We start from the raw sequence: 25,956 nt of genomic DNA on the forward strand, positions 1-25,956 counted from the left end.
GTGGCCCGCCTAAGCTTGGAAACCCTACCGTCTTAAAGGCGGAGTCCACGATGTTTGAAAAACGCGTTGGAAAAGGAGACGGGCCGACTACCAAAACACACTTATAGCCAATCAAATCAAATCAAATGCCGGTTTGCGTATGTGTGGGGCGGGTCTATCAACAGAAGGTCCAGATTCTATTGGGTAGGGGCGTGTTTGTTTAGGTGATTTCAAATATCAACATTGGCTTTCAAACATCATGGACTCCGCCTTTAACTAGATCATCCAAAAAAAGGCATCTCGGAAAATAGCGCGTACACACTTCACACCGCGAGCGTGCATGCGCGTCACATGGCCGAAATGGTATGTCACTGTCTGGAGGATAGCCAGTTGATAAAACGTGTGTCCGTGAGAACTGTAAGTGGACTTATGTTTTGGGTTTATTTAAAGGCGCTCTAAGCAAATCTGTGCGACGTCACTTTTTGTTGATGTTTGAACTGATGTTTTCAAACAAACGGAGCGTAGCTAACTCCTCCCCCTCCCTCTCCCTTTCGTGCTTTCATGAACGCCCCCAACCCCCACCCCCAAATCCTTCTTGTCGTTTATTGGCTGGAACACTTTGTTTTGTTTCGTGGTGCTAGGTTTGCCCACTGTGTTGTTATTACCGTTTGTGGAGCCTGGGCTGTCTACAGAGATCGCATTTTTTTACAGTTTGATCAGCAGTCAGGTAGCAAGCAGATAGTGAGGAGATGTTTGCTGTATGTAACAAAAAAAACTGGGGCGGGCCAAATAATTTCATAAAACCAGGACCCCCTGGTTGGTAAGAACCCCGACCTGTGCATCAATACTTTATAACCACCACTTCGCATTTGTTCAGTCGTGTTGCCTAAAGGAAACTAAGGGTAGCGCGGATATTAAGTTACTAAAAGGACGACAATTTCAAGGGAAACAAGTGATGAGCGATTATTCAAAACAGGAATTTCTCTAGAAATCCCTGGGAACTTTAGAGATAATATAAGTACACAGCTGCATTAAATGTATCAAAATGTGCAAGTGGACTTAGGATATTTTATTACAAAAATATTACGGCTTTAATTTTGAAAATGTTGCGTTTCTATTAAAAGCTAACCAGAATACTCTTAACTAAATCAGTATTCAATTTTACCTCTTACGTGCTTTATTAGTTACTGTTTATGATTTGGAGGATAAATAGGGTGACCTGTCAGACGTCAACATGTTGTCACTGGATTGATAATACTTCATTTGCCTTCCAAGTCTTTTGGCCGACATGCGTTTGTGAAACGGTGACCCCTGTGTTCTCTGTGTGTCAATAGTGCTGACGCAGATTCCTTGTGTAAGAATTAAAGCAGTTGTTTGTACTAAATGTTTCGATTTAAACGGTGCTGTTTCAACGTCATGAATTCGTTCCATTCGATGGCGCGTGCTGGCAAACTCGTATGACTCTACGTTTGTTGCCTACGATTGTTATCTCCTTAGACAAAATGTTTAATGCTCTCTCACTGGATAAATGTAAATGACATGCAGCATTCTTTGCATAACACTGTGTTTATTTTGTGTCCTTGCGGGTGCATACGTGGGTATGTCTTATTTACCCTTACGGCGACTTGCATTCTGTTGTTTTGGTCACACTTCTTGGGGTCCCGTCGTAGTCTAGTTTAATTTAAACAACTCCTGAGAGTCATTGTTTTTGCAACCTTTTGATTTGCATGGTAGGCAATCCACCATCCACTTCCTTTTATCTTTTTGTTTCTCTCTCTCTCACTGCTTGTCTCTCTCAGCCCCCTCCTCTCTTTCTCTCTCTCTCTCTCTCCTCTCTCTCGCTCGCTCATTCTCTCAGCTCTCGACTCTATTTATAGCTCGGCCCCGCCCCTCCCCTGTCGCTCGGCTGCTATTTCCAGCAGCCCGAAGCAGCTACAGTCTGTTTGTAAACTCTGCGTCTCTACACCTCTGCTCTCCCGTCCGCTATGCACAGCAGGGGAGGGTGTGGAGATTCAAACGATTAAACGCAAAAAGCAAAACTAAAGAAACGCCAACCGCATTTACATTACAAGACCATCGTTGGACGGTTCGCTTTAAGTCCATTCATCAGAAAATCGAGCAGTGTTGATCCACAGCCAGAGCCTTGCCGGGATTGGCTGGCTGTATTACGCGGATCGGTGGGCTCGGAGAGGCGAGGATAAGGAGGGGAAGGAAGGAAGAAGGGCACAGGCAGCCAGCTTTTGCAGTTTGCCGATAAAAGTCTCCCAGGGATGTACTCTGTGTTCCTCTTTATCTGTCTGTTATATCGTCTCTCTCTCTGATCTTTTCCCTGCATCGTCGCTTTTCGTCATGGGGAAGTCGCCTTTTCGGAGTCTGCTGATGCCACATGCATAACTTCAGACAGGATACAGGCACGCTCAGACTCGGGGACTTGGATACGAGCCACGCTTGGAGTTGACGGTGTGAATTAGCTGTTTGTTTCTGTAATGGACGATTAGACAAGAAGGTGATGTGGTTTATGAATAGAGTCATTTGTACGGTCGAAGAGCTGATGTGAACGAACAATTCAAGGATTCGTCTGCGGCATTTCCTTCCATGGTTCTTCTGTTTTGCTCATGTTTGTTTATTTTGAACATGGGACTAACAGACAAACTAAGCTGTTTATTTTTTGCATAGCTTGTACATCTTGATTTAAATAATAATAAAGAAAAAACGACGTGCAGCTCTTTACTAAAACAGGAAAGCATCTCTCTCTTTTTTTTTGAGTAGCACAGATGTCGGAGAGTGGGTTTTATCATTTTGATTTTTTGCATTAATTGTGTGGTGATATTTTGAGACTGGCATGCTTTTGAAGCCCACCGTACCGGGACTGTGCGCAATGTTGCAGACGATCTATGAGACTGAATCCTGCTTCTCCTCAGACAGTACGTCCAGCCGAGAGCAACCCGTCGAGCTGCTACCTCAGTCCAGAAGCACCAGCATGCCTAGTACCGGTGAGTTCAAAAGAAAGCGAGGGCATGTGGAGCGAGAGAAAAACGTAGATATACAAAGCAAGCGTGCATTATGAGATGTGTATTGCTTTGGGAAAGGAACAGAAAGAATTGTGGGTGGTACGAGGGTGTTTGCATTGCTTGAATTGAAGATACTTTGAAGTCGAGGGTTGTTGATGTTTGTTCGATAGGACAACAGTTGTGCTGTGGCTACATCTTGACTTTGTTTTGTCTGGTCAAACTTTGTTTGGACAAAATCAAGAGGGTCATGGTATCTCTAAACAAAGGTGGCTGTCTGTCTATTCTGGCTTATTATCAATGTCACAGTTTTGTATATTTGTCGTTGCAAAAACATTTTATGGTTAAGGTAATATGTCCAACCATGTGGCTTTAAATTCTCTTGGGTAAATGTGGATGGGTTCAAATAAATATGTAAAAACAATAAAATGCAAAATACTCTCAAATTAGCAAAGAGTCAGATTCAGAATAGTAGAGCAAACTTATGCCTCGTCCTTTCCAGAAGTGACGTCAACATTCCCGTCAGAGCCCTGCGAGGTTCGGCCATCTCTCACCTGCGCTTGAATCAACAGAGAGGAGCGACTGTATAACGGCATGTAGGTGTGTGGCCGTTTCTTCTGCCTCACGCCGGGCCTGTTTATATCACACCTGTTCAAATAGATCGATATGATGTTGCATAGTCTCATTTAGTTCTCTGTTTGTGGAAAAGACCCTTTAGAAGGGGTCCGATATGTATTAAGGTGAATATTTATTGATTTTGGCAAAGGACTGGTGTAGATTACTGGAAAGGTTCACTCCTGACTTCATGAGTGTTTTTATTCAAATTTTTGTTACAGATTTTAAATCAGTAACTACATCAGACATGGGCACCTTTTTATAATTTCATAATTTCAAGGCTTCACCTCCAAGTAGGACCTCCTAGTCAGAAATGTCTCCTATTGAAATGTATTTATTGTGTATGTTAATGGAATTAGTATTAGTATAATATAAGTATATTTTTCCAATTCATTTACATTTATGCATTTGGCAGAAGCTTTTATCCAAAGCGAATTTGCAGTACAAAACTTACAATTCAGTTCAATTAAATTTGGTTTATATAGCGCTGTTCACTATTATTTAATTGTTTCAAAGCAGCTTCACATTAATAGATGCAGAAGAAAACAAAGAAAAATCGATGGACAACATAAACAGCAGAATACAGCGAATAAGATTAAACAGTACTAGCAATCGTAGTAATAATAAAACACATAGAAGAGTGTGCCAAGTTAAGCCAATGTCAGCTGATTCCCCAGCAGTTGAAAAACCCGCCTAGGAGAAAAACCTCCCAACTTTTTTGTCAGGAGGGAAAAGTCCTAGGAGGGAAAAAACCCTTGAGAGAGAGCCAGACATAGCTGATTCTATAGAGGATATACACTCACCTGAAAGATTATTAGGGACACCAAACTAAAACTGTGTTTGACCCCCTTTATTCAACAAGGTGCTGAAAGCATTCTTTAGAAATGTTGGCCCATATTGATAGGATAGCATCTTGCAGTTGATGGAGATTTGTGGGATGCACATCCAGCGCACAAAGCTCCCGTTCCACCACATCCCAAAGATGCTCTATTGGGTTGAGATCTGGTGACTGTGGGGGCCATTTTAGTACAGTGAACTCATTGTCATGTTCAAGAAACCAATTTGAAATGATTCGAGCTTTGTGACATATTGCATTATCCTGCTGGAAGTAGCCATCAGAGGATGGGTGCATGGTGGTCATAAAGGGATGGACATGGTCAGAAACAATGCTCAAGAAAACATCCCCCACACCATTACACCACCACCACCACCAGCCTGCACAGTGGTAACAAGGCATGATGGATCCATGTTCTCATTCTGTTTATGCCAAATTCTAACAGAAATCGAGACTCATCAGACCAGGCAACATTTTTCCAGTCTTTAACTGTCCAATTTTGGTGAGCTCATGCTTTTTTTTCCTATTTGTAGTGGAGATGAGTGGTACCCGGTGGGGTCTTCTGCTGTTGTAGCCCATCCGCCATAAGGTTGTGCGTGTTGTGGCTTCACAAATGCTTTGCTGCATACCTCGGTTGTAACGAGTCATTATTTCAGTCAAAGTTGCTCTTCTATCAGCTTGAATCAGTCAGCCCATTCTCCTCTGACCTCTAGCATCAACAAGCATTTTCGCCCACAGGATCCTACCGCATACTGGATTTTTTTCCCTTTTCACACCATTCTTTGTAAACCCTAGAAATGGTTGTGTGTGAAAATCCCAGTAACTGAGCAGATTGTGAAATACTCAGACTGGCCCGTCTGGCACCAACAACCATGCCATGCTCAAATTTGCTTAAATCACCTTTCTTTCCCATTCTGATATTCAGTTTGGAGTTCATAAGATTGTCTTGACCAGGACCACACCCCTAAATGCATTGAAGTAACTGCCATGTGATTGGTTGATTAGATCATTGCATTAATGAGAAATTGACAGGTGTTCCTAATAATTATTTTAGGTGAGTGTATTATACAATAAGTACGATACACATACATTTTTTATCACTATGTGTGTTCCCTGGATTTAAATCCATAACCTTTAACGCAATGGTCTATCACTGAGCGATACCAGGAGCCTGAGAAGATTCCTTTTAGGATTCAAATCCTAATTAAACATGAATTATGCAGGGTTTATGACTGTGACAGAAAATTTTAGGTGAGAAGAACCTAACAAGAACTTAACAAAATTTGTACCCTTAGCACTTCAACGAGGATTTGTTGCCAGCCCTAATTGGAAACATGAAGCATATGCTGCAAAAACTCATGTACAACATGCATTCTGGTTATATAACACAATGTATAGGTAGCGCTTGGCTTGAGCAATTACTGTACTCATCTGGACATCTGTCTCAGATGCACCAGTTGCTTCTTTTGTTTACATTAGGAGCAATTTGTGAAATATGCATCCTGCAAGGTGTCTGACATGTATTGTCATGTAAGCAATAAGGTACGAGAGGCTGTGCTGTATCTTCAGCCGATACTTATTCACGATACAGCACTTGCCTCATGAACCTTATTGCTTTTATAAAACGGTTACCACATAATATTAAAGTAAAAAAATGATTAGTTCAACTTTTATGAAGTTAAATCAATAAAATCATTCCTTCAGCTAGAAAAAATAGTCCCTGACCATGAACAACAACTTTCCAATGTTTAATATGCATGAAAGCTCAAATGAAAATGAAGGCCTAGGGGCGCAATGATAAATAGAACCGTTGTGTGAAGCGGTCATAGCCATGTTTTATCGTTAATAAAGCACAGCTATTGACCAATCAGAATCAAGCATTGGAACTAACCGTTTTATAAGACCTAATAAAAACATATGACTTTGGTCCAAAATTGGTAAGCTTACTGTAGTGCACACTGTAAAAAAATGCAGCATGAAGTTAAAACAGCTTGGTTTTGACTTGTGATAAGTTGACATAACTTATAAAAACTTGTTATGTTAAAGTAACATAAAAATGTTGATTTGATATCATTGTTTACACTGCAGTGTTATCCAGTTGAGTTGCCTGATAACTGTTGAAACTGCATTTCATTGCGGATTTTGCAAGTTTCGAATACGAATTTAGTGGTTAAGCCGAGCTTATCTCATAAACTTGTTGAACTAGTATGGAATCATGATAAGTCGATACTCCCTCGGGAGGTTTTTAATGAACTGTACCTGCGTTATGTAATGGAAAAGACCCTTGCAACACCATGCTAAATCGGTATGGATTAGATGGATTGCAGATTTGATGTATAACTAGCTGCTGCCTGTATGAGCCTTTATCCTACTGGAAACGTGTGACTGTGTATTACAGCTTTAAGAATAAAGAGATGTTTGTTGAAAGCTCTGATTGGAATTTCACAGGACGAATTCACCATCGATTGAATGTGCTTTTTTATAAATTGGCTCTGGATCACAAAACCAGTCATAAAGGTAAATTTTTTTTGAAATTGAGTTTTAACATCTTCTGAAAAACAACTTTTCATTGATGTATGGTTCGTTTGGTTGATACAACTATTTGAAAATCTGAGGGTGCAAAAAAAATCCAAATATTAAAAAATCGCTTTTAAAGTTGTCCAAATAAAGTTTTTAGCAACTGCATCCACTCATAAAAATTAAGTTTTTACGGTAGAAAATGTACAATATATTTTCATGGAACATGATCTTTACTTAATATCCTAATAATTTTTGGCATAAAATAAAAATTTATCATTTTGACCCATACAATCTAATGTTGGCTTTTGCTACATATATAGCCATGTGACTAAAGGTTTTGTGCTCCAGGGGCACAAATATGCATTTTAGAAATTCGACCTTTGTAACAGTGAGCATCAGATTAGTCACTTCAAACAAAAGCAGAAAACAGTATAATTGATATCAGCAACGTAATCCGACACAATAAGCATACATTCCATTAATGCACTGAATTGTGTGTCTATTTTAAAATCAATGGCTTGGCATGCTTTGCTTTGACATAAAGATGTCATGCCCAGCCGCTGGCTCACCTTCCCTCTCCAGATTTTTTAGACGTGATGTCATTTATGTCTCAGGTATGAAGTATGTTAATATCTTTGACAAATTCCCTAAATGCCAATGTAGCATAGATCAAGCGATAGCAATGTAAATAGATCTTGTGCGTCTGTCATCTCAGTTCCATGCACACAATAGCTTATGGGTTTTCTCCCTTGACCTCTTGTATGTTCCTAAAAGTAAGTCTCCCATTCGAGTACAGGGTTTACTTGGTAATAAAAGGTGGCAAAATTAAGACTCTCGCTAAATTTAGCTGTACCAATTCCACCACGGCAAGTCAACTATTTCTGCCCAGCGATGTCCCTTTGCTATAATAAGCATTGGGCATGTCACGCCTGTTTACAGGCACATATTTGCACTCCGTGTCTTGAATGGCAACCGAAGCTTGTAGGGCACTATGGGAATGCATTACCCCCGTCCACTCGACCGGTTCCCTTTCAGCGCCTACTTTGAGGTCTGCTCTCAAACCGCAGTGCACTTGCTATCAGGTTTGACAGACGATCCAATTGAAACAAACATGAGTCAGTAAATCAGTGATTCAGTGGATGATTTACATAATCAGTTGCTCTTTTTGCTGAGCGGTTATCGATGTTACAATTAACACAAATTTATAACAAAACGCATCACATTTAGACTAAGAAAAGTTGAGTGAAGTTTCTCGCTGTGCAGATATTAAAAGCAGTCAGTTCATATTGGAGGACCGTATGTTGTGGAGTGGAAATTGAATATGTATACTAAAGACTGTTGTGTTTGTACCCTACACACAAGCTAATAATATCTGACTGGTATCATTTTCCTGTGGTCTATTATTGGGTTTTAGTGGAGTATGGTCCTGTTATGGCTGTCAAGGATATTTCTGGAGGCGAGGTTATTGTAGGCAACAATATGTACTGTAGGTTTAAATTTGTAATGGGTTGAGGTTTCAGTGTTTGTGGGTGTTGTGTCAGTTTGTCCTTGAAGTTCGCTGTTGGTGGGGTATTCTGGGAGATTGCTAGGCTGTTGTTTACCTGTGCACCCCAAAGTCTTTGTAAAATCTATTTTCTAAGTCATTGTTTTTTTATTGGCTGTTTAAGTAGTTCAGTTCTTGGGGTTAATGACGATTGTCTTCGCTCTGTGTCTTTACACCTATCAAGAAATTTGTTTGGTAAAAAATAGTGCTGGGCTGAGAGTACCACTTTTTCATGTTTGATACCGATGTCGATACCACAACCTTGAGTATCTGTCGATACCAATAGCGATCCAATACCATCGCCCTTTTAATCAATTAAGCTGCAAATAATACATTTGTTAGCCCTACGAAAAGCATCATGAGCTACAGAACTAAATTTAAGGTGTAACTTTGGACAATTTAAAGTGCAACTTTGTGCAAATTCATGTTGCTCAGCAATTCGTGCTTTACGCCAAGTTGCCATGACAGTTCAGGTCCGTGTTGGTATCGGATCGGATTGGACTCCCCAACTTCTACAATATTTGATCCAACCATTTTCGCCAATTTCGGACTAATAGTCCTAGTAAAAATGTCCTATTTTTTGGCTTTTAAATAAAAATAAATGTTCCAGGTCAGGACCAAACCTATTTTGATCCATTTTGGCAAAGGAAAATCTCTGTCGCGTGCCAAAGCTCTGGTGACGCGCATTGCCCACTTCGCTGCATGTCCCAGCCACGCTTTATTTAGTATTCTGCTTGTGAGGAATGAGTTTCCACGTCTTTGTTTACCTTCTCATCTTCGCTTTTTTCTTCGCTTTAAGTAACAGCTGAAAGCATGTTTGCTTTGAAAAAACTGATCAAAGTGATTCACCGCCCTTCCTAAATGACCCATATCTTTAAATTCCTGATATCTTGTAATATCCTTTGCTGGAAGTAGTTTAATAACAAAAGGAATATCCTTTTATTGGCTCGTGCCATCCAAACCCCTAAGGAGCCCTTGCGGGGTAGAGTAAAGTTCTAGTTCTTCCTCGCTGGCTTTCCCGGTTGCCAGATTCCCAGATGCTAGGATTGTGAATGTGTTTATAATGAAGGCATTAAAGTGAATGAGTTTTTGTAGCCACAGGGATCTAATGTAACCTCCAGAAACAACACTCGTGAGGTCAACATCGAATTTGATTCTGTGTTTATCACGATTGTGAAGGTGGCACATGGTGGACGAATCCCTTTGTGGGCCACCTGTTGCACTGCTTGTTGTTACTAAAATCTTAATTTATCTAGTAATGTTGAAATAAATCTCCTGTTGAAGGTTTTGGCATGAATTCCTGCCATTGAGTGTTTAAGGTAGATCTACTTGTAGAGCAATGCATTAGCAGCTAATAAAATGTACAAGTATAACTTGACTGCACTGTAAGTCCCTTGAGAATAAAGCCTCTGCCAAATGCATAAATGTAAATAAAGGGATTTTCTGATGCTTCACTCTAAAACTCAGATTTAAGCAGTGCATACAAATATCTTTGTCTAAGAAGATTTTGTTGTAATTTCCAAATCCATATTATCATCCGTGCTTATCTTGCGGTTTAAGGAAAAAACGTCTTTTCTGCCGCAATATACTAATCGACCCCCTCTCTGCCTCTTTCTAAAAAGCAGTGCGAGATGAATTCTGCACCACACGTTGAAGTTTACCCAGAAAACAACATTCCTCTCATGCAAGCGTTTGACGTCAATGCTGGTGCATTTATAGAACCTGTAAACAGTGGCCGGCACTCAGCCTGCTACTTAGCGATGACATTTCATCGTCTGAATGTTTATGCTTTGCATGTGGCTTCTTCTTCTTCTTTGCTGTTTTTCCAGCTCATGAAAGGTTGTCCCATTTGAACTAGAGCCCTAAGGAACGGCGGTTAGGCACATGCAGTTCAGGGTATGATTGGTGGAGGTTTCGCTGGTGAATAGGACACTGTTTTGGACTGATGGGGAAAGAAGGGGGGTGATGGGAAATGGAGTTTGTGGGCCAAGTTCAGTGCCATGAGTTGCCAACAAAGAGCAATGCAGTCTGATGCTACCTGTATGAATGAAGCTGAAATACTTAGTAGGTTTTGAAGTTCTACTGAATATTAGTCGCGTGTGTTTTGTATAGCGAAATATCAAGAGGACTCATTCCTTAAACTGTATTAAGGTGCAGTTACGTGTCATTAGCTTCCCAAAATAAATGGTCACAGCCAAATATTTTTGGAATTAAGTTAAAATAAATGATACCCAGATGGATTGTTTCACAGTTTGACAACACAAGCGACCTGAAACTCTAACAGTAGAGATTCTGTCTCACCTACATCCAGGTTGACTAGCTTGAAAGGGATAGTTCACCCAAAAATGACCCTCATGTCGTTCCAAACTCGTAAGACCTCCGTTAATCTTCGAAACACAGATTAAGATATTTTAGATTTGGTCTGAGAGCTTGTTGACCCTTCATTGAAGATCTGCTAATGGTATGATGTCCAAGTGCAGAACGGTAATAAAAACATCATAAAACTAGTCCATGTGACATCAGTGGGTCAGTTAGAATGTGTTAAAGCATCGAAAATACATTTTGGTCCAAAAGTAACAAAAGCTATGACTTTATTCAGCATTGTCTTCTTGTCCGTGGCTGTTGTGAAGTGCATGCACGAGACTAAAGTCACGTGACTGCAGTGACACGGCTGACATGTTATCTGGTGTGCCCCAGCTGTTTTTTTGTGTGCCCGAGCTTCGTTTACAATCTGAGGGAGACGCATGCTGTAAGCTTGAAAAAAATTTTCCGCAAACATGTCTGAGGATAACACGTCATCCACGTCACTGCAGTCACGTGACTTTAGTCTCGTGCATGCGCTTCACAACAGATGCGGAAGATAAGACAATGCCGAATAGGGTCTTAATTTTTGGTATTTTTGGACTGAGGTGTGTTTTTGATGCTTCAACGCATTCTGACTGGCCCACTGATGTCGCATGGACTACTTTAATGAGACTTTTGTTGCCTTTCTGGGCATGGACAGTAAACGGTACGTAGATTTTCAATAAAGGATCAACAAGCTGTCGGACTAAATCTAAAACATCTTAAACTGTGTTGTTGGAGGTTTTACAAGGTCTTACATGAGGGTGAGTCATTAATGACATTATTTTCATTTTTTGGGTGAACTATCCCTTTAATTGACAGTTTTCTGTACTTGTCGACTAGTTGAAAGTAGTAATAATAATCAATTAAAATGTTTAAAATGTTCTCATACGGGGATGCCTTGAGTTTGGCTTATGCTTTATCCCAGTGCTCTTACCCTGTCATTTCTCCCGCAATTTTCTGCCTTCCTGCTGCCCTCTAAATTATAAAAAGGCCAAAAATAAAAAGCAAACCTCTGGGTATTTATGGTGTCTCGCTGAAATTGAAAAAACCACCATTCAGCGTTTGTGACGCGGGCGAATCGACATGAATTAGCCGGCGAATGCTGTTGACCTACAGCGGTGTAATTATCCACTTTAATTGACGTCATCGTCCACATGTCCTATGAATCAAGAGTATTAACTCAAATCATGTGGTGCAAAAATCCATTGCAGTACCCCCCAACCCACCCCACATCTTTGCAGTTGTCTTTTTTGGGTTGCCACCAAAGATCTGCTGCTGGTTTCTTGCTTTCCCAGGACGTGGGGATCTACCCCTCTTTCAGGGCTGCCAAGGCTTCAGGGTTTCTGGGGGCGGTAAATCATGCTGGCTCTTTTTTTACCTTACTGGTTTCAAACCCAGCATGTTTAACATGCCAAGAAGCTCTTGCGAGGATGTAAATATCACAGAGCTTTTCTTGCACCTCGTTTTTTGTCCCAACTATTTCAGGTTGGTCTCGGTGTTGCAGAACCATTGGCCGGATCTGACCGACTCTTTTTGATACACTTTATCTCCAGTCCTCTCTTACACTCTTGCTCATCTATGTGCCATTAACAAGAAGAGGATGCAGAACAGATTTGACAGGGCAGCCTACCGCACATCGCTGTGTGCTATTTCTGGAAAGCAATATTCATGTATTTTCTTTCTCTCCCCCTCCCTTTCCATCTCTCCTTCTCGTTTCTCTTAAGCGTAGCTGGTGTTCCGTTGCTAAAGAAAATAACCATGACGTAAGCCGGGCTCTCTGCAAAATAGAGTTTTAAACAGGGGATGGTAGAAAAAAACGTCAAACTGAAATAATAAATGGTTCCTCCAGGGAGGCTGCGGACGCAAGAGCCTGTTTCCATAAAAAACGCCGTAAAATCAATGTAAAACCACAAAGTATATAAATGGGAAAAGTAATCATGGGAAAAGTAATCACTGCGTACTGAAAACCGTCAGCCGTTCAGTAAAGTTCTAATTGATTGATTGCAACTTTTCTCTTGAAGAGATCGTTTCCTTATTGTAGTGTAGTTTCCACCGACCGCATTTATTTGAAGACAAACCACGATGAGGGTTGTAATGCAGTTAGTTTTAAAAAGTGATTTTACAATCTTTCTCAGGGAACGTCGATTTGTAGTACAAATTTATCTGGATATTGCCGCGGGTCACAGAGCTCCGCTCTCTGTTTTAATGTATCGCAAGCCTGCAACTTCTCAGGCACTAGTTTGTATCTATCTTTGGGGAAACACGTCCCATGATTCACTGCTGTGTCCCAGTGCTAAAAAACAGAGGAGATTCTGCGGAACAGATGGAGACGCAAGCACATTTATTAATGACTGTCCTTGAGGTCCTACCTTGGTGTCCTCAGCTTCTCTCTCTCTCTCTCTCTCTTTCTCTCTCTCTCTCTCTCTCTCCCTACATATCTCCCCTGAGCTTTCTCTGTGCTTTCTCACTTTTCTGTTGTAGGGAATTGTGTGTGTGTGTGACCTAGTCTGTGAAAGCCCAGCTAAAGTCATATTTTCTACATAAATCATCCTACATAATGTAAAGAACATTCTGTGAAAAATATAACCTTGATATCTTTAATATTGACCAAGTAAGGCCATGTAAAAGATTGAAATTAAGACTTTTGCCTGGACTTCACAGTCACATACAGTATCTGTCCATTCAGTTCATAATAAATGTATATATGTTTGATATTTATCAATATTTATGTTTTCATTTATTAATTTACTGAAAGATTTTTAAAAATACCTTGTTTAAATATTATTTGGAATGAAAAGAAAACGTACAAATGAAACTTAAATTATATATATAAAAATCGCAAAGATTAAAAAAGAATTTAATTCTACACAATTAAGAATGAAAAGCATCTTAACTGTAATTATCAACATACATTTATTTAAAACTACATTAGACAATATTTTCTGTTGTACTTTTCAATGTTTAGCAGCATGTTATTGTCTTAAAACATTTAAAATTGACAGAAGATTTTGTGACACAGAATTTATAAAGTGTTTGGTTCCAAAAACGCAAAAACGGCATTTAAAAAAAGTTCCCACCAAAATCAGTATTCTATCTGGTCAGTAGTATTATTCGTAATTATATCGAAATCCGATATCGCCGTATAATTCTGTCATCTTTTCTCCCTTTTTCCAAACTGCGACAAACGGCAGTCCTTTGCAGAATGCAATAAATCCGCTCAACAAATCACAGCGCACCATTCCACGCATTGTAAACAATAATGATGGCGGCGCTTTGAATACACACAGAATCCTAGTTTTCCTCATCTACTTTGTACTTCATGATCAACAAACAAACAAAAACAAAATAATACTTTTAATAGCATTGTTAACCCTGTGGTGGTTTTCTGTGGCGGTGAAGAAACGTAAGCCATCAAAATCGAATAAATTATGTGAGAGGCACACACGACAGCATCAAACTTCTGTCATGCTAACACATTGACCCCATCTTATGAAAAACTTTCCATTAATTTACGCGAAGTCAATGAAAATCGAGCAAGACCAAAACATTTTAAAGCTGTTCGCTGGCAAAAAAGTTCAGCGACGACGTCCCAAGGATGATAGCAGCAATGACGGTGTTCTTATTATGATAAAGTAAGTGTTTTGATTAATGACATTAATGTTTATTTTTTTAATCAGTTTATACCAGTAGTCAACTAAATGAATATAACATAGCAAAGATGAATGCACATTTATATATTGATTCAGTAGATTTATAGCATTAAAAAAAAACGTATTCATAATATTCAATTTTTATAATAAATCTTTGAAAATCAAATTATGGATTTTTTTTGTTTGTTTTTATAACCTAAAGATGCTATGTGAAAGTTTGTAACAGAAAATAGGGGTTTTCATTTTGTCACTTTCTTGGTATAGAAAACACTATCGATACTTAAAAATACACTTTTTTTTTTATAGAATGAACAGTCAAAGTCTTTAGTGATTCAGCTGGTGCTGGCAAAGGTTTTCTGCCAATCTGTTTGTCCAATCCATTTTCCAAATACAAAATATTTGTAATAGCCGTCACAATGTCTTCTGCCTCTTTCATTGCTAAAACCGCTTTGTTGCTGCATTGCATTCACTTGCTGACACTAGCATACAAACATAAATAAAAATTTGCGGTTTGGCGGTAATGTGTAAATAGACGTTACGTCAAGGAATGAGGACATAGAGAGTGTCAAAATTAAGATACCTCATATCGATGCATCGCATCGATCCATAATGATGTATTGTTACACCTCTAATTCATATCATGTCTCAGTCGAAAAATTTATTTCTCACAATTTCGTAATGTGAATCAGATAATGATGTAATATCGTCTTTTGAGTTTATTTTGCAGTAGTGACCACCAACTTGACTGGACGTTGTTGTCTACATCTAATGTATTAGCAAATGTTATTATGGTCTAGATCAGTGCATCCATGCCGCCTTTGCCTTTCTGCATGTCTGTTCTTTGTCACTGTCTGTCTCTGCACCATAGACTTTCTGCTAAAATAAAGCTCTTGTCGCTAAAATGAAAGCAGGAAATTGTGTCATCAAATTGTGTCAGCTGTAAGTTTCTTTTTCAACTGAGTTTTGAAAACAAAAAACAGCACTTCAGCAGAGAAAAGAGGAGAGCGGGACAAGTTTTTGAGCAGGGACGTTATCCTTTGCAAATTCTATGCTTTTATCTTTTTAAGATTCTGTTGACTATTGTGAGGATAAACCATCAGGGTAAATGATGGTTCAAATCAATGTCAGATCGACTAACCTTGTTCATTCTGCAAAAAGGGGCGGGGCTTTTATAATGTATTATTGACAGGCTTTTGCCGTTTTTTTTCTTCAGGTCAGAGGTCATCTCGGCAAAAAAACACCACACCACCGTCGATTTTAGATAGGAAATCGGGAACGGTAACATGAAGAAAAGAGAATGAGGGAGATGCGCACAGAGCAGCTTGGAAATGTAGCGAATCCCAAAATAGATTTGCTCACTTTTAAAAGCGCAGCGTGCCCCCATCCCCACCTCCCTACTCCGCTCCCCCCAGAGCATTATTAATCCAGGGCTATTTATAACTGCGCTTTTCGCAGGCAGACTGTGTTCTGTCGCTGCTTGTGTTTAATCTCTTCTGGGAGTGAAGAGGAAGACGGGGGTGGATGAAGAGGAGAAGGTGTAGAGGAAGGCGAGAGGAAAAACCCCTGCTTCAGTGGAAACGGGGCAGCCATTTCTATACGAAGACAAGCATACGATAGCTTTTCTTTTACATTTAAAATAAAGAGAACTTCATATGTGAGTTGCCTCATGTGATAAACTCATCAACAAATTTAAAATAAGCTTGGTTTCCGTAAGAGGTTGTGTGCTGTGGTTTTAGTAGTAGCCTACACATAGAAATAGAAAACTCGGACAGATCAACAGACAGAAAATTATTATTCTCATGAAAACAAATCTAATTGAAAATGCTCCCGAATTTAAAATGTCGGTGTGATTTTCTGTGGTTTTACAAATGCACTTACATTGCACTAAAAGCAACAGATTGTTCATTGTTTTGCACAATAATGAAGAAAAAATGCAATATGTGATAACCTGCTAAATAATGCGATGTGAGATATAATAATGGTTTATATTTATGCATTTGGCAGATGCTTTTATCCAAAGCGACTTACAGTGCATTACAAGGCATACATTTTTACCAACTTGTGTTCCCTGGTTCGAACCCATTACCTTAGCGCTGCTAAAGCAATGCTTTACCACTAAGCTATACAGGAGCACAGGTTTAAAGGCATAGTTTATAGGGATGCACCGAATATTCGCCCACCGAAAATATTTGGACGAAAATGGCCCAAAAGAGCAAAAAACTTCCGAAACAATACGGCCGAAATGTTGTGATAACGCAAACAGAAACCGCGACCTACACGTGTTTGTCTGAAGCAACATGTCTGTGGTGTGGACGTATTTCAGTATCCCTGTGTCTCAATTCGTTTCCTAGCTCCGAGGCCGTGAATCAGTACGGATCACGGATCGGCTCGCATGCAATTCGCAGATTAATATGCAAATTTAAGTAGGGAAAGTTTATCATTTTCAAAGGCTTGCAAATGTTAACATTCAAGTGATTTTAAACAATTGAACCACAAAAAGGCACTAAAGTGAGCAGCTTTCTGTACACACAGATGCACATGCAGTTGAATGTGTCCGGTCCAGCTACAGTCAGACGTGATGATCCCTACCCTTCAAAGATCAGAACTTTTGATGTGTAAACTTTAGAGAGAGTTGCGCTACTGTGTCTCATACTGTAGTCCATTAACATATATTTGGCGAATAGAGCAATGAAAAACAGCATAATGTTTTTATTTGGAGCAACAATTTATGCTTTGCTGTTTGGAATTCACCCTCCGTCTGTGTGTGGGCGTGTGTTTAAGTGCACTCAGTAGTGCATACACGGAGAGATGCGTTTTAAAAAGCAAGCGAACATAAAATCTTTCTGTTGACAGGGCACATACAAACAAAATGATCTCCACAGAATTCTTGTTCTAATAAAAACATTTGTTTATGTCTGTTTTGGTCTTAAAAAGACAGTAACCCCAATTAACCTACTTAAGTCTGTGTCATTAATGTTAATCAAACAACCCAAGACGAAGTGAAAATCACTTTTGTAGCTCTAAAAAAAATAATTATATTTAATTTATACAATAAAGACTGCATTATGATTCATTTCATTTGTAATTTCTGTACCTAATGCTAATTTCAGACCTTACTTAATGTGCAAGGGTTTTCTTTTTTTATAAATGTTTGTAATTTCTTTATATGTTATTAGATTTGTTCCACCCCTTTTTTGTAATCCGTCACACCTCTAGTAAAGTTAGTACACAGTCATAGCCATAAATGCAATGGTACTAATAATTGGCATAATTTATTTCGGTGTTTCGGTTCTCGGCCTTGGTTTCCTCGTTTTCGGCCAAGAATTTTCATTTCGGTGCATCCCTAAAAATTGAAATCATGTCATCATTCACTCACCCTCATGTTGTTCAAAACCTGTATGAGTTTCTTTATTGTGTTAAATGCTAAAGAAGATATTTTGATAAATGATACCGACCACACAGTTGACGGTACCCATTGACCTCCATAGTAGGAAACCATAGTAGGCTTACCATCTGTTTACCTCATACAGGTTTGTACAACATGAGGTAAGTAAATGATAGAATTTTTTATTTTTTGGCTAAACTATCCTTGTCTAAAACCAGACCTGCTCTTTTGCTTATGTTGAGAATTGTGCTTAAAAGTTGCACAACTGCTTATAAAGACGTCCAAGATAAATAGTGCATAAGTGGATCAAGTGTGGATAAACACAGACACAGGCACCAGTGTTTAAAACCAGTGGCATGAAGTGGAAGCTATTTCTAGCCATTCCTGCAGGCGATTAGTGTAATCCACAGAGTACAATATAATCTGATGAGAAGTAATTCTGGCTACTGAAGCATTGTCGGGACTTCATCCAGAGACTTCATTGATTAGTCCTGCTTATTTATCCAAGCAACATGTACTTTATTTGAGTCTTGTCTGTCTTATCTCTATTTCACCCAGACTCATCCAAGCCTTATGCAACACCTTTTATTTTTAATGAGGAGGTAACTCACTCACTCTCTCTCTCTCTCTCTTTCACACACTTACACACACATATAAAGACTGTCCCTTTTTCTCTTGCTTCTATTTTCATCCTATCAGGTTATAATACTCTTACCTCTATTTTAATAAGTTCCTCGGCAGAGATTTTTTATTTTATGTTTTCCATTTCCCATCACCATTTTTCTCATTTTAACCTATAGTTTGCTGTTTAAGCATGCATCTCACAAAACATTAAAATAAATTTTTTTTTCTATTAATTATTGTTTTTAATTGTGTTTTAACGACGTTCAGACATTTGTACTACAAAGCAACACAAATGCAGATTAGTAAAATAATTGAATTGCTAAGTTTTACAGTAGCCTATAGGTGTTTGCATGCATGACACTTAATGCAATTCTGTAAGTGCTGCGTGTGTGCGTCTGTGCGTGTGTGGGCACTACACAAATCATTTGAGTCTCTTCACTTGGGTCTCTAAAGGAAATTGTCTGGAAACCCCCTCGGTTGCCCCACCTCCTCAGCGAGGACTTCCTCAGAGCCTCTCATCCGAGAGAACCTCCCTTTTTCCTTTTCTTGCCTTAATGTGTTTTTCATCTCCACCTTTCAGCTTAAAAAAGCTTCCTCGCGAACAGCTACCAATTTGGGGAGGGTTGTAATTAAACGGGACCAGTTGTTTGTAAAAGGAAAGACGTAAGATGTGACGGAATTGCTGTTGTCTTTTTGCGAGTTAATAGGAAGGTAGTCTTTTATGGTCCCTGTGCTTGCTAGTTAACACCTCAAAGGAGTTTCCCGTTGGGACGTAAAAGTCTGTCAGTACAGAAGATGTTATGTTTGGACTGATTACTGATCTGTGGAGCTGATGCGTGCACGGTGGACTACAAACAAACACGCAATGCATAACTTTAATGGCTTTTAGCAAGATTTAGCAATGAGTATGAATATAGCTTTAGTTCATTCATATTTTAAAGCTTAACTGCTTAATTTGATATCTTGAATATAACATTAAATATCTTGAATTAAAAACCTTCAATTGCTTGCATATACCTACTATAAGGACCTTCCTTTATAATTTACATGTTTCATGTTTTCTTAGTTGTTTTCACACAACACCTGTTTCTTCCATTTAAACATTATTACGCAAGTTGCAATATTGATGCAAACATTTTAAAGGGATAGTTCACCCAAAAATTAAAATAATGTCATTAATATCTCACCCTCATGTCGTTCCAAACTCGTAAGACCTCTGTTTATCTTCGGAACGCAGTTTAAGATGTTTTAGATTTAGTCCGAAAGCTTTCGGACCCTCCATTGAAAATGTATGTACGGTATACTGTCCATGTCCAGAAAGGTAATAAAAACATAATCAAAGTAGTCCATGTGACATCAGTGGGTCAGTTAGAATGTGTTGAAGCATTGAATATACATTGTGGTCCAAAAATAACAAAATTACGACTTTATTCAGCATTGAATTCTCTTCCGCGTCTGTTGCGAATGCGCGTGCACAGTGACACTGCTGACGTGTTATCCTCAGACATGGTTGTGAATATTTTTTTTTCAAACTTACAACGTGCTTCTCCTTCAGACTGTAAATGAAGCTCGGGCGCAAAAACAAAGCTGGGGCGCACCAGATAACACGTCAGCAAAGTCGTACTTCAGCAGCGTCACAGCAGTCTCATGCACGCGGTTCACAACAGACGCGAAAGAGAAGACATAGCTAAATAATGTCGTAATTTTTTTGCACCAAAAATGTATTTTTGATGCTTCAACACATTCTTACTGGCCCACTGATGTCACATCGACTATTTTGATGATGTTTTTGTTGCCTTTCTGGACATGGACAGTATATCGTACATGCATTTTCAATAGAGGGTCCGAAAGCTCTCGGACTAAATATAAAACATATTAAACTGTGGTTTCTAAGGTCTTAAGAGTTTGGAATGACATAAGGGTTATTAATGACATTGTTTTCATTTTTGGGTGAACTATCTCTTTAAATGCCACCACAATTATTTTTGCAGCATCAGTGTCTAGATCCAATTTTATTTACGGCTCAGTTTTTTTACTTTAGTTTTAATTATAGCGCTTTTTTCACAATGTGCATTGTTGCAAAGAGGCTTTACAGCAAACATTTTAGCACAAAACTTGCTATAGATCATTAAAGATAAATATTTGGTTATACAATCAAAATGGTAACACTTTACAATAAGGTTGGATTAGTAAACATTAGTAAATGCATTAACTAATATAAAACAATGCAAAATATAGTTTTTCAGCATGTGTTTTTTTTGTTAATGTAAGTTAATGTCAATACAGTGATTCATGTTAGTTCATGGTGCATTAACTAATGTTAACAGTTACAATGCTTGATTTTATTAATGTATTAGTAAATGCCGAAATTAATATGAACAAAGATTAATACATTTTGTAGAAGTATTGTTATTTTATGTTAGCTAATGCATTAACTAATTGTTAACAAATGCAAGCTAATGACCAAATGTTCGGCAACTTAGATTATTCGGCCAAACATTTAAAAAAGCATCTTTCTCAGACACTTTAAAATGCTTTGACACTGCCGACATGTTTGCTGCATTTATAAAGCTTGCTTGCTCTCACGCTATGCTGGTTGCTATTTGACTGCATCATCACAAACGTTATTGTCAGGTTAAATTTATTTTTTTGATTACTTATTAACTTACGTTTTGGTTTCCGAGCATTCGGTGCATCCCTAGAACTAGTAAAATTATATAGCATACAAGAAAAGGAATATGAAAAATAAATACAACTGTAACAAAGACTGATACATTTCATAAGGTGCTAAGAATTGTGAACATAACCTCAATCAAGATTAAATTGGCGGGATGTGAATTGTTTTAAACAGAAGACAGTAAAAATCCCCTGCACCACCCTAATTCCATACTGTACTCACTTCAAGTACTCTGCCCTCCAGCGTAAGTAGGTTTCTAAAGTAATTCGCGCTTTGAAATAGAATTCGCCCATAATCTCATTCGTCCACAGGGTGCTTAATTAACTATAATTGGACATCTTGGTCCACTTGGTCCATTGAATCCGCTAATTTGTACTTGTATGGGAAGCACCCCTTTACTTCTACTCTCAAGTTCAAAATATCTGGGGAAATCTGTACTAAGCTCATCTGGTCAGTAACAGAAGTAGCCCTAGCGACCTCGGCCGGCCAAGCTCTGACGTCAAAGGCTTGACACAGTCAATCGGCCTGAGGGTGTGATGAACCCTATATTTAGCCCTTTACTGATAAAGGGTGAGTAATCTGATTTTTACGTAAGCCGAACGCTTCCTCCAGGCATCCAGCAAAGAAACCGGATCATTAGCTTGTTGGTAAACTTTAGCCGACGCTGGGAGGGCGAGCCGGGTGATAGCAGAAGCTGAGTGACATGTGGGTTAATGTCTTCTCTGCAGCCCTCTGCATACGCTGCATACACATTGGCTCTATAAGGTGTTTTTGAGGGGAAAGTATAATTTACTTGGGCTAAATTATATTTTTACTTAGAAATCATAGCTGATTTTAAATTACAGAAATGGGTATTAGTGTCTGGACCAGCTGACAATAGCTTTACTCTTTAGCTCGGTGGTAGAGCAGTGGTAAGCAGCCCAAAATATGGCTGCTTGATTATGGGCGAAATGATAATCACGATTTATTTTATTTATTTTATTATTTCATATTCACGATAATTTAACACGATTACTCTATGACTTTGAAAACATGCATTTATTTAAAGTTGCCATGAAACGGAAGTAGCGAATCGATTGCCTTATTTACCACATGGTGACGTATATCCGAGTGAATCCGGCTTCTGAAATGAAATAAGGCAGGGCTAGATTTGAATTTGTCCATCAAAATCATCTGATTGGATCATCTGAAGTTGGGTCATGTTGCTAATTGGTAATCGCAGCGATCTTCTCCTAGACCCCGCCCACCTGCTATATGATATGACCGAAAGTAAAGAGATTGTTTTAAGGAGGGGAAGACATTTGCGTTGTTAATGAAAGATTATGAGGGCACATGAATTTTAAGGGGGCCATGGCACAAGACTTTTTTAAGATGTCAAATAAATCTTTGGTTTTAAAGAGCGAGCAAGGTGATGCCCCACGTTTGGTGTGTACGTAGCATAAGCTTGAAAACGCTCTTTAAAATCTGATGAATTTTGATTGGCTGTCAATATTTTGGTTCATCATCTGTAGAATAAATCTTTCTGAAAGTTAACTTAACAATATCTTTCCTCTGTATCTTAATCTTGATACTTTGTCACAGATGATTTTTTTTAGATGATTTTCTTTATAGTTATCAATATAGTTAAGATTCTTGGTGTGAATAGGCTTTTAATACCAAAAAAGATAAGTGTAACTCATCCTAAATGGTATAGTATTTTCAGTGTAGTAAGATGAATGTGTTTTTGTATTACCATTAAGTATGGAAAAGGATGAATTTATGACTGGTACTTTTTCTGTTGATTTAAAACGGCAATAAATACGGGCTCATTCAATGGTATTGAATAAAGATGCTAACTTAACTCCGAACAGCAGTGACCAGGTCGTATTTAATGGCAGCGTTTTGTTTTTCTGGCTGCGGGCCTATGGAGAGAGCTTAGCCCAACATGCGCTGGAGGCCAGAAGCACACGGAAATCCCCATGGCAACTCATTAATGGCATCTTACTGCAGCAACAATAAAAGTGTATTTGAGAAATAAAACAAGCAGGAATGTTTGGTCTTTTTTAACACATTAATTGTGCCAAATGCTTTAGGTGGAAAGGTTTGGGAATCTTTCTTTATTTAGCCACTGGTAATACTAGAAATATCAGGGATACTGTCTGAAGAGAGAAAGTGAGAGAAAGCTATTTAGGATTATCCAGGACATCACCTTGACTTACTTGATGTTATGTAACGGCATGACCGTTTGACCATATTACTGCCCTACTGTGGCTGGAAGGAGACTGCTTGCCTGTTTAAACTAATCCTACAACAGTTTTAGCATTTTTCCAAGTTGACCCTCGTGGGTGAAGCTGGTCCGAGCTTAGATGGATCAATTCCAAACTGGCTCATGATACAAAGCCGGTGACATCCACCGGGCAGTCAACAACATTTGAGCACGTAGACCTTGTTATGATAATGCAAGCAGATGAAGACAAACGCCAACCCATATGCACCTTAAAATGCCCTGTTGAATGCCCCCATGGCCTATGTATCCATCTGTTTTAAACAAGTTGTAAGTGTTAAAGGTGCAATGTGTAATTTTTAGAAGAATCTTTTGACAGAAATGCAAAATAATATACAAAACTATATTATCAGGGGTGTATAAAGACCTTTTTATAATGAACCGTTATGTTTTTATTATCTTGGAATGAGACGTTTTTATCTACATACACAGAGGGCCCCCTTATCTGGAAGTCGCCATTTTGTGCCGCCATGTTTCTACAGAAGCCCTTTACGGACAAACTTTTTTTTACTAAGTTGTCTCCGTCAATTACATGTTTTTCGTTGGCGGCTACCATAGCTTCTCAATGCTTTTTAAAAGCGAGGGTGAGCAGTGGACTGAGCCGTTGGTTGTAATTCACAACCTCACCATTGGATGCCGCTAAAATTTACACACTGCACCTTTAATATGCATACTGTACTTTTTGAGAGGTACCAACACAGCGCTAAAACACCACCGTTTTTCAATATTGTACTATGTTCCTACCTCAACTTAGACAAATAAATACATACCTATCTTTTTTCAATGCGTGCACTTAATCTTTGTACAGCGCCTTGTGAATGTGTTAGCATTTAGCTTAGCCCCATTCATTCCTTAGGATCCAAACAGGGATGAATTTAGAAGCCACCAAACACTTCTATGTTTTCCCTATTTAAAGACTGTTACATGAGTAGTTACACGAGTAAGTATGGTGGCACAAAATAAAACTTTGGTTTGGAGCCATAGGAATGAATTGGGCTAGGCTAAATCCTAACACATTCGAGAAGCGCTGTACAAAGATTAAAAGTGCACGCATTGAAAAAAGATAGGTATGTATTAATTCATTTAAATGAGGTAAAATATTGAAAAACAGTGGTGTTTTCCTTTAAGGATTTTAGCTGGCATGGGGAACAGAAACCTCTCACCGTACTTGAATATAGTATTACTATATGCTGCTGCCAATAGTATACTAGTTGCTTAGGCTGGACTTGTTTGCCAAGAAGTAACCACAGTTCGTGCAGAAATGCCTTTTTTTTGGAAATGTAAGCTGCAAATGGGAGTTGTCACACTATAATTGCATAAATAGCCTGTAAACATTGCTGTGTTTCCTAAACATGTCATAAGTTTTGGTTGTGTGACTACCTGTTTTTCCACAAAAATCCAAAAAATAGACTTGATTGATGTTTTTATGTTTATATTTTTGCATTTTGAGGTTTAAAGAGCCTACCAAGATACCAAGATGTCTACACTTTTACTAAACTTTAACCATCTCTCTCTTCAGCCGTGGATGTGAAGACCTTGCTACCCTCTGGGATGCAGAGCCCAGTGGGAGGTGGTGGAGGGGATCAGAGCGGAGGTAGCGGAGGTCCGGTGGACCTGCGTACGGACCCTCGCCTGAACGCACTGAGCACGGTTGACCCGACACTGAGAGAAAAACAGCTTCAACACGAGCTTCTCTTGCTCAAACAGCAACAGGAGCTCCAGAAACAACTACTGTTCGCCGAGTTTCAAAAACAGCACGAGGTTTTGACACGCCAACACGAGGTCCAGCTACAGGAACATCTAAAGGTAAAACTCTTCTTGGTTGCTATGGGTCCTGTTTGCACCTTAAAACTTGACCCTTGACATCTGACCTCTTGTCGTGCAGCAGCAGCAGGAGATCCTCGCAGCTAAGCGTCAACAGGAGCTGGAGCAGAAGAGGAAGTTGGAGCAACAGCGTCATGAGGAGATGGAGAAGCAAAGACTGGAACAACAGCTCATCATGCTACGAAACAAAGAAAAGGGCAAAGAGAGTATGCATCTCACTCCATCAATCCATCTGTTTTTACATTTGTACATTATGGAGTGACCTCATTTCCTAATAATTCACTTCACTGAAACCTCAGAATTGGGCACATGTGCTATATTTATACGCACTCCATAACAAACTGTAAGCATTTTGATGCTAGGGATATACTTTTACTCCAAATATACTTTTAATAGCGTGTTCATTAAAATCATTATAATAATTGTACTTCTGATTTTATTTCTCCTCAAGTCATTTTTGTCCTCTTGCTTTGTTTTTCCTCCCAGGTGCCATAGCCAGCACTGAGGTCAAACTAAAACTTCAGGAGTTCCTGCTGAATAAAAAGGAACCCGGTCCCGGTGGACTCAACCATTCCTTCTCCCAGAAGTGCTGGTGAGCGCAACATTTCTAGCCTAAATCAGTCACATTCCCACCATTATTCTAGGCTCCAAGACCTGAATTCAGCGTGCTCTATTTTCAAAGCTTGT

General features: G+C 39.0%; 1 protein-coding gene across 5 annotated transcripts in view; it reads left to right on the plus strand.

Annotated features, from left to right (window-relative positions):
* hdac5 (histone deacetylase 5) overlaps positions 1-25,956 on the plus strand; it is a 79,130-nt gene that overhangs the window by 25,756 nt on the left and 27,418 nt on the right. For 2 of the 5 annotated variants that reach the window (XM_055194506.2, XM_055194507.2), the window contains 3 exons: positions 24,965-25,251; positions 25,331-25,475; positions 25,756-25,861. In XM_055194506.2, the coding sequence (XP_055050481.2) occupies positions 24,965-25,251; positions 25,331-25,475; positions 25,756-25,861 (538 nt within the window). Of the gene's footprint in view, positions 1-1,894; positions 2,973-24,964; positions 25,252-25,330; positions 25,476-25,755; positions 25,862-25,956 lie in introns of those variants that run through there. The other 3 variants (XM_055194504.2, XM_055194505.2, XM_055194502.2) reach the window with 3 other exon arrangements.

This window comes from Misgurnus anguillicaudatus, chromosome 19, assembly GCF_027580225.2.
Source record: "Misgurnus anguillicaudatus chromosome 19, ASM2758022v2, whole genome shotgun sequence".
Lineage (NCBI taxonomy): Eukaryota > Metazoa > Chordata > Actinopteri > Cypriniformes > Cobitidae > Misgurnus > Misgurnus anguillicaudatus.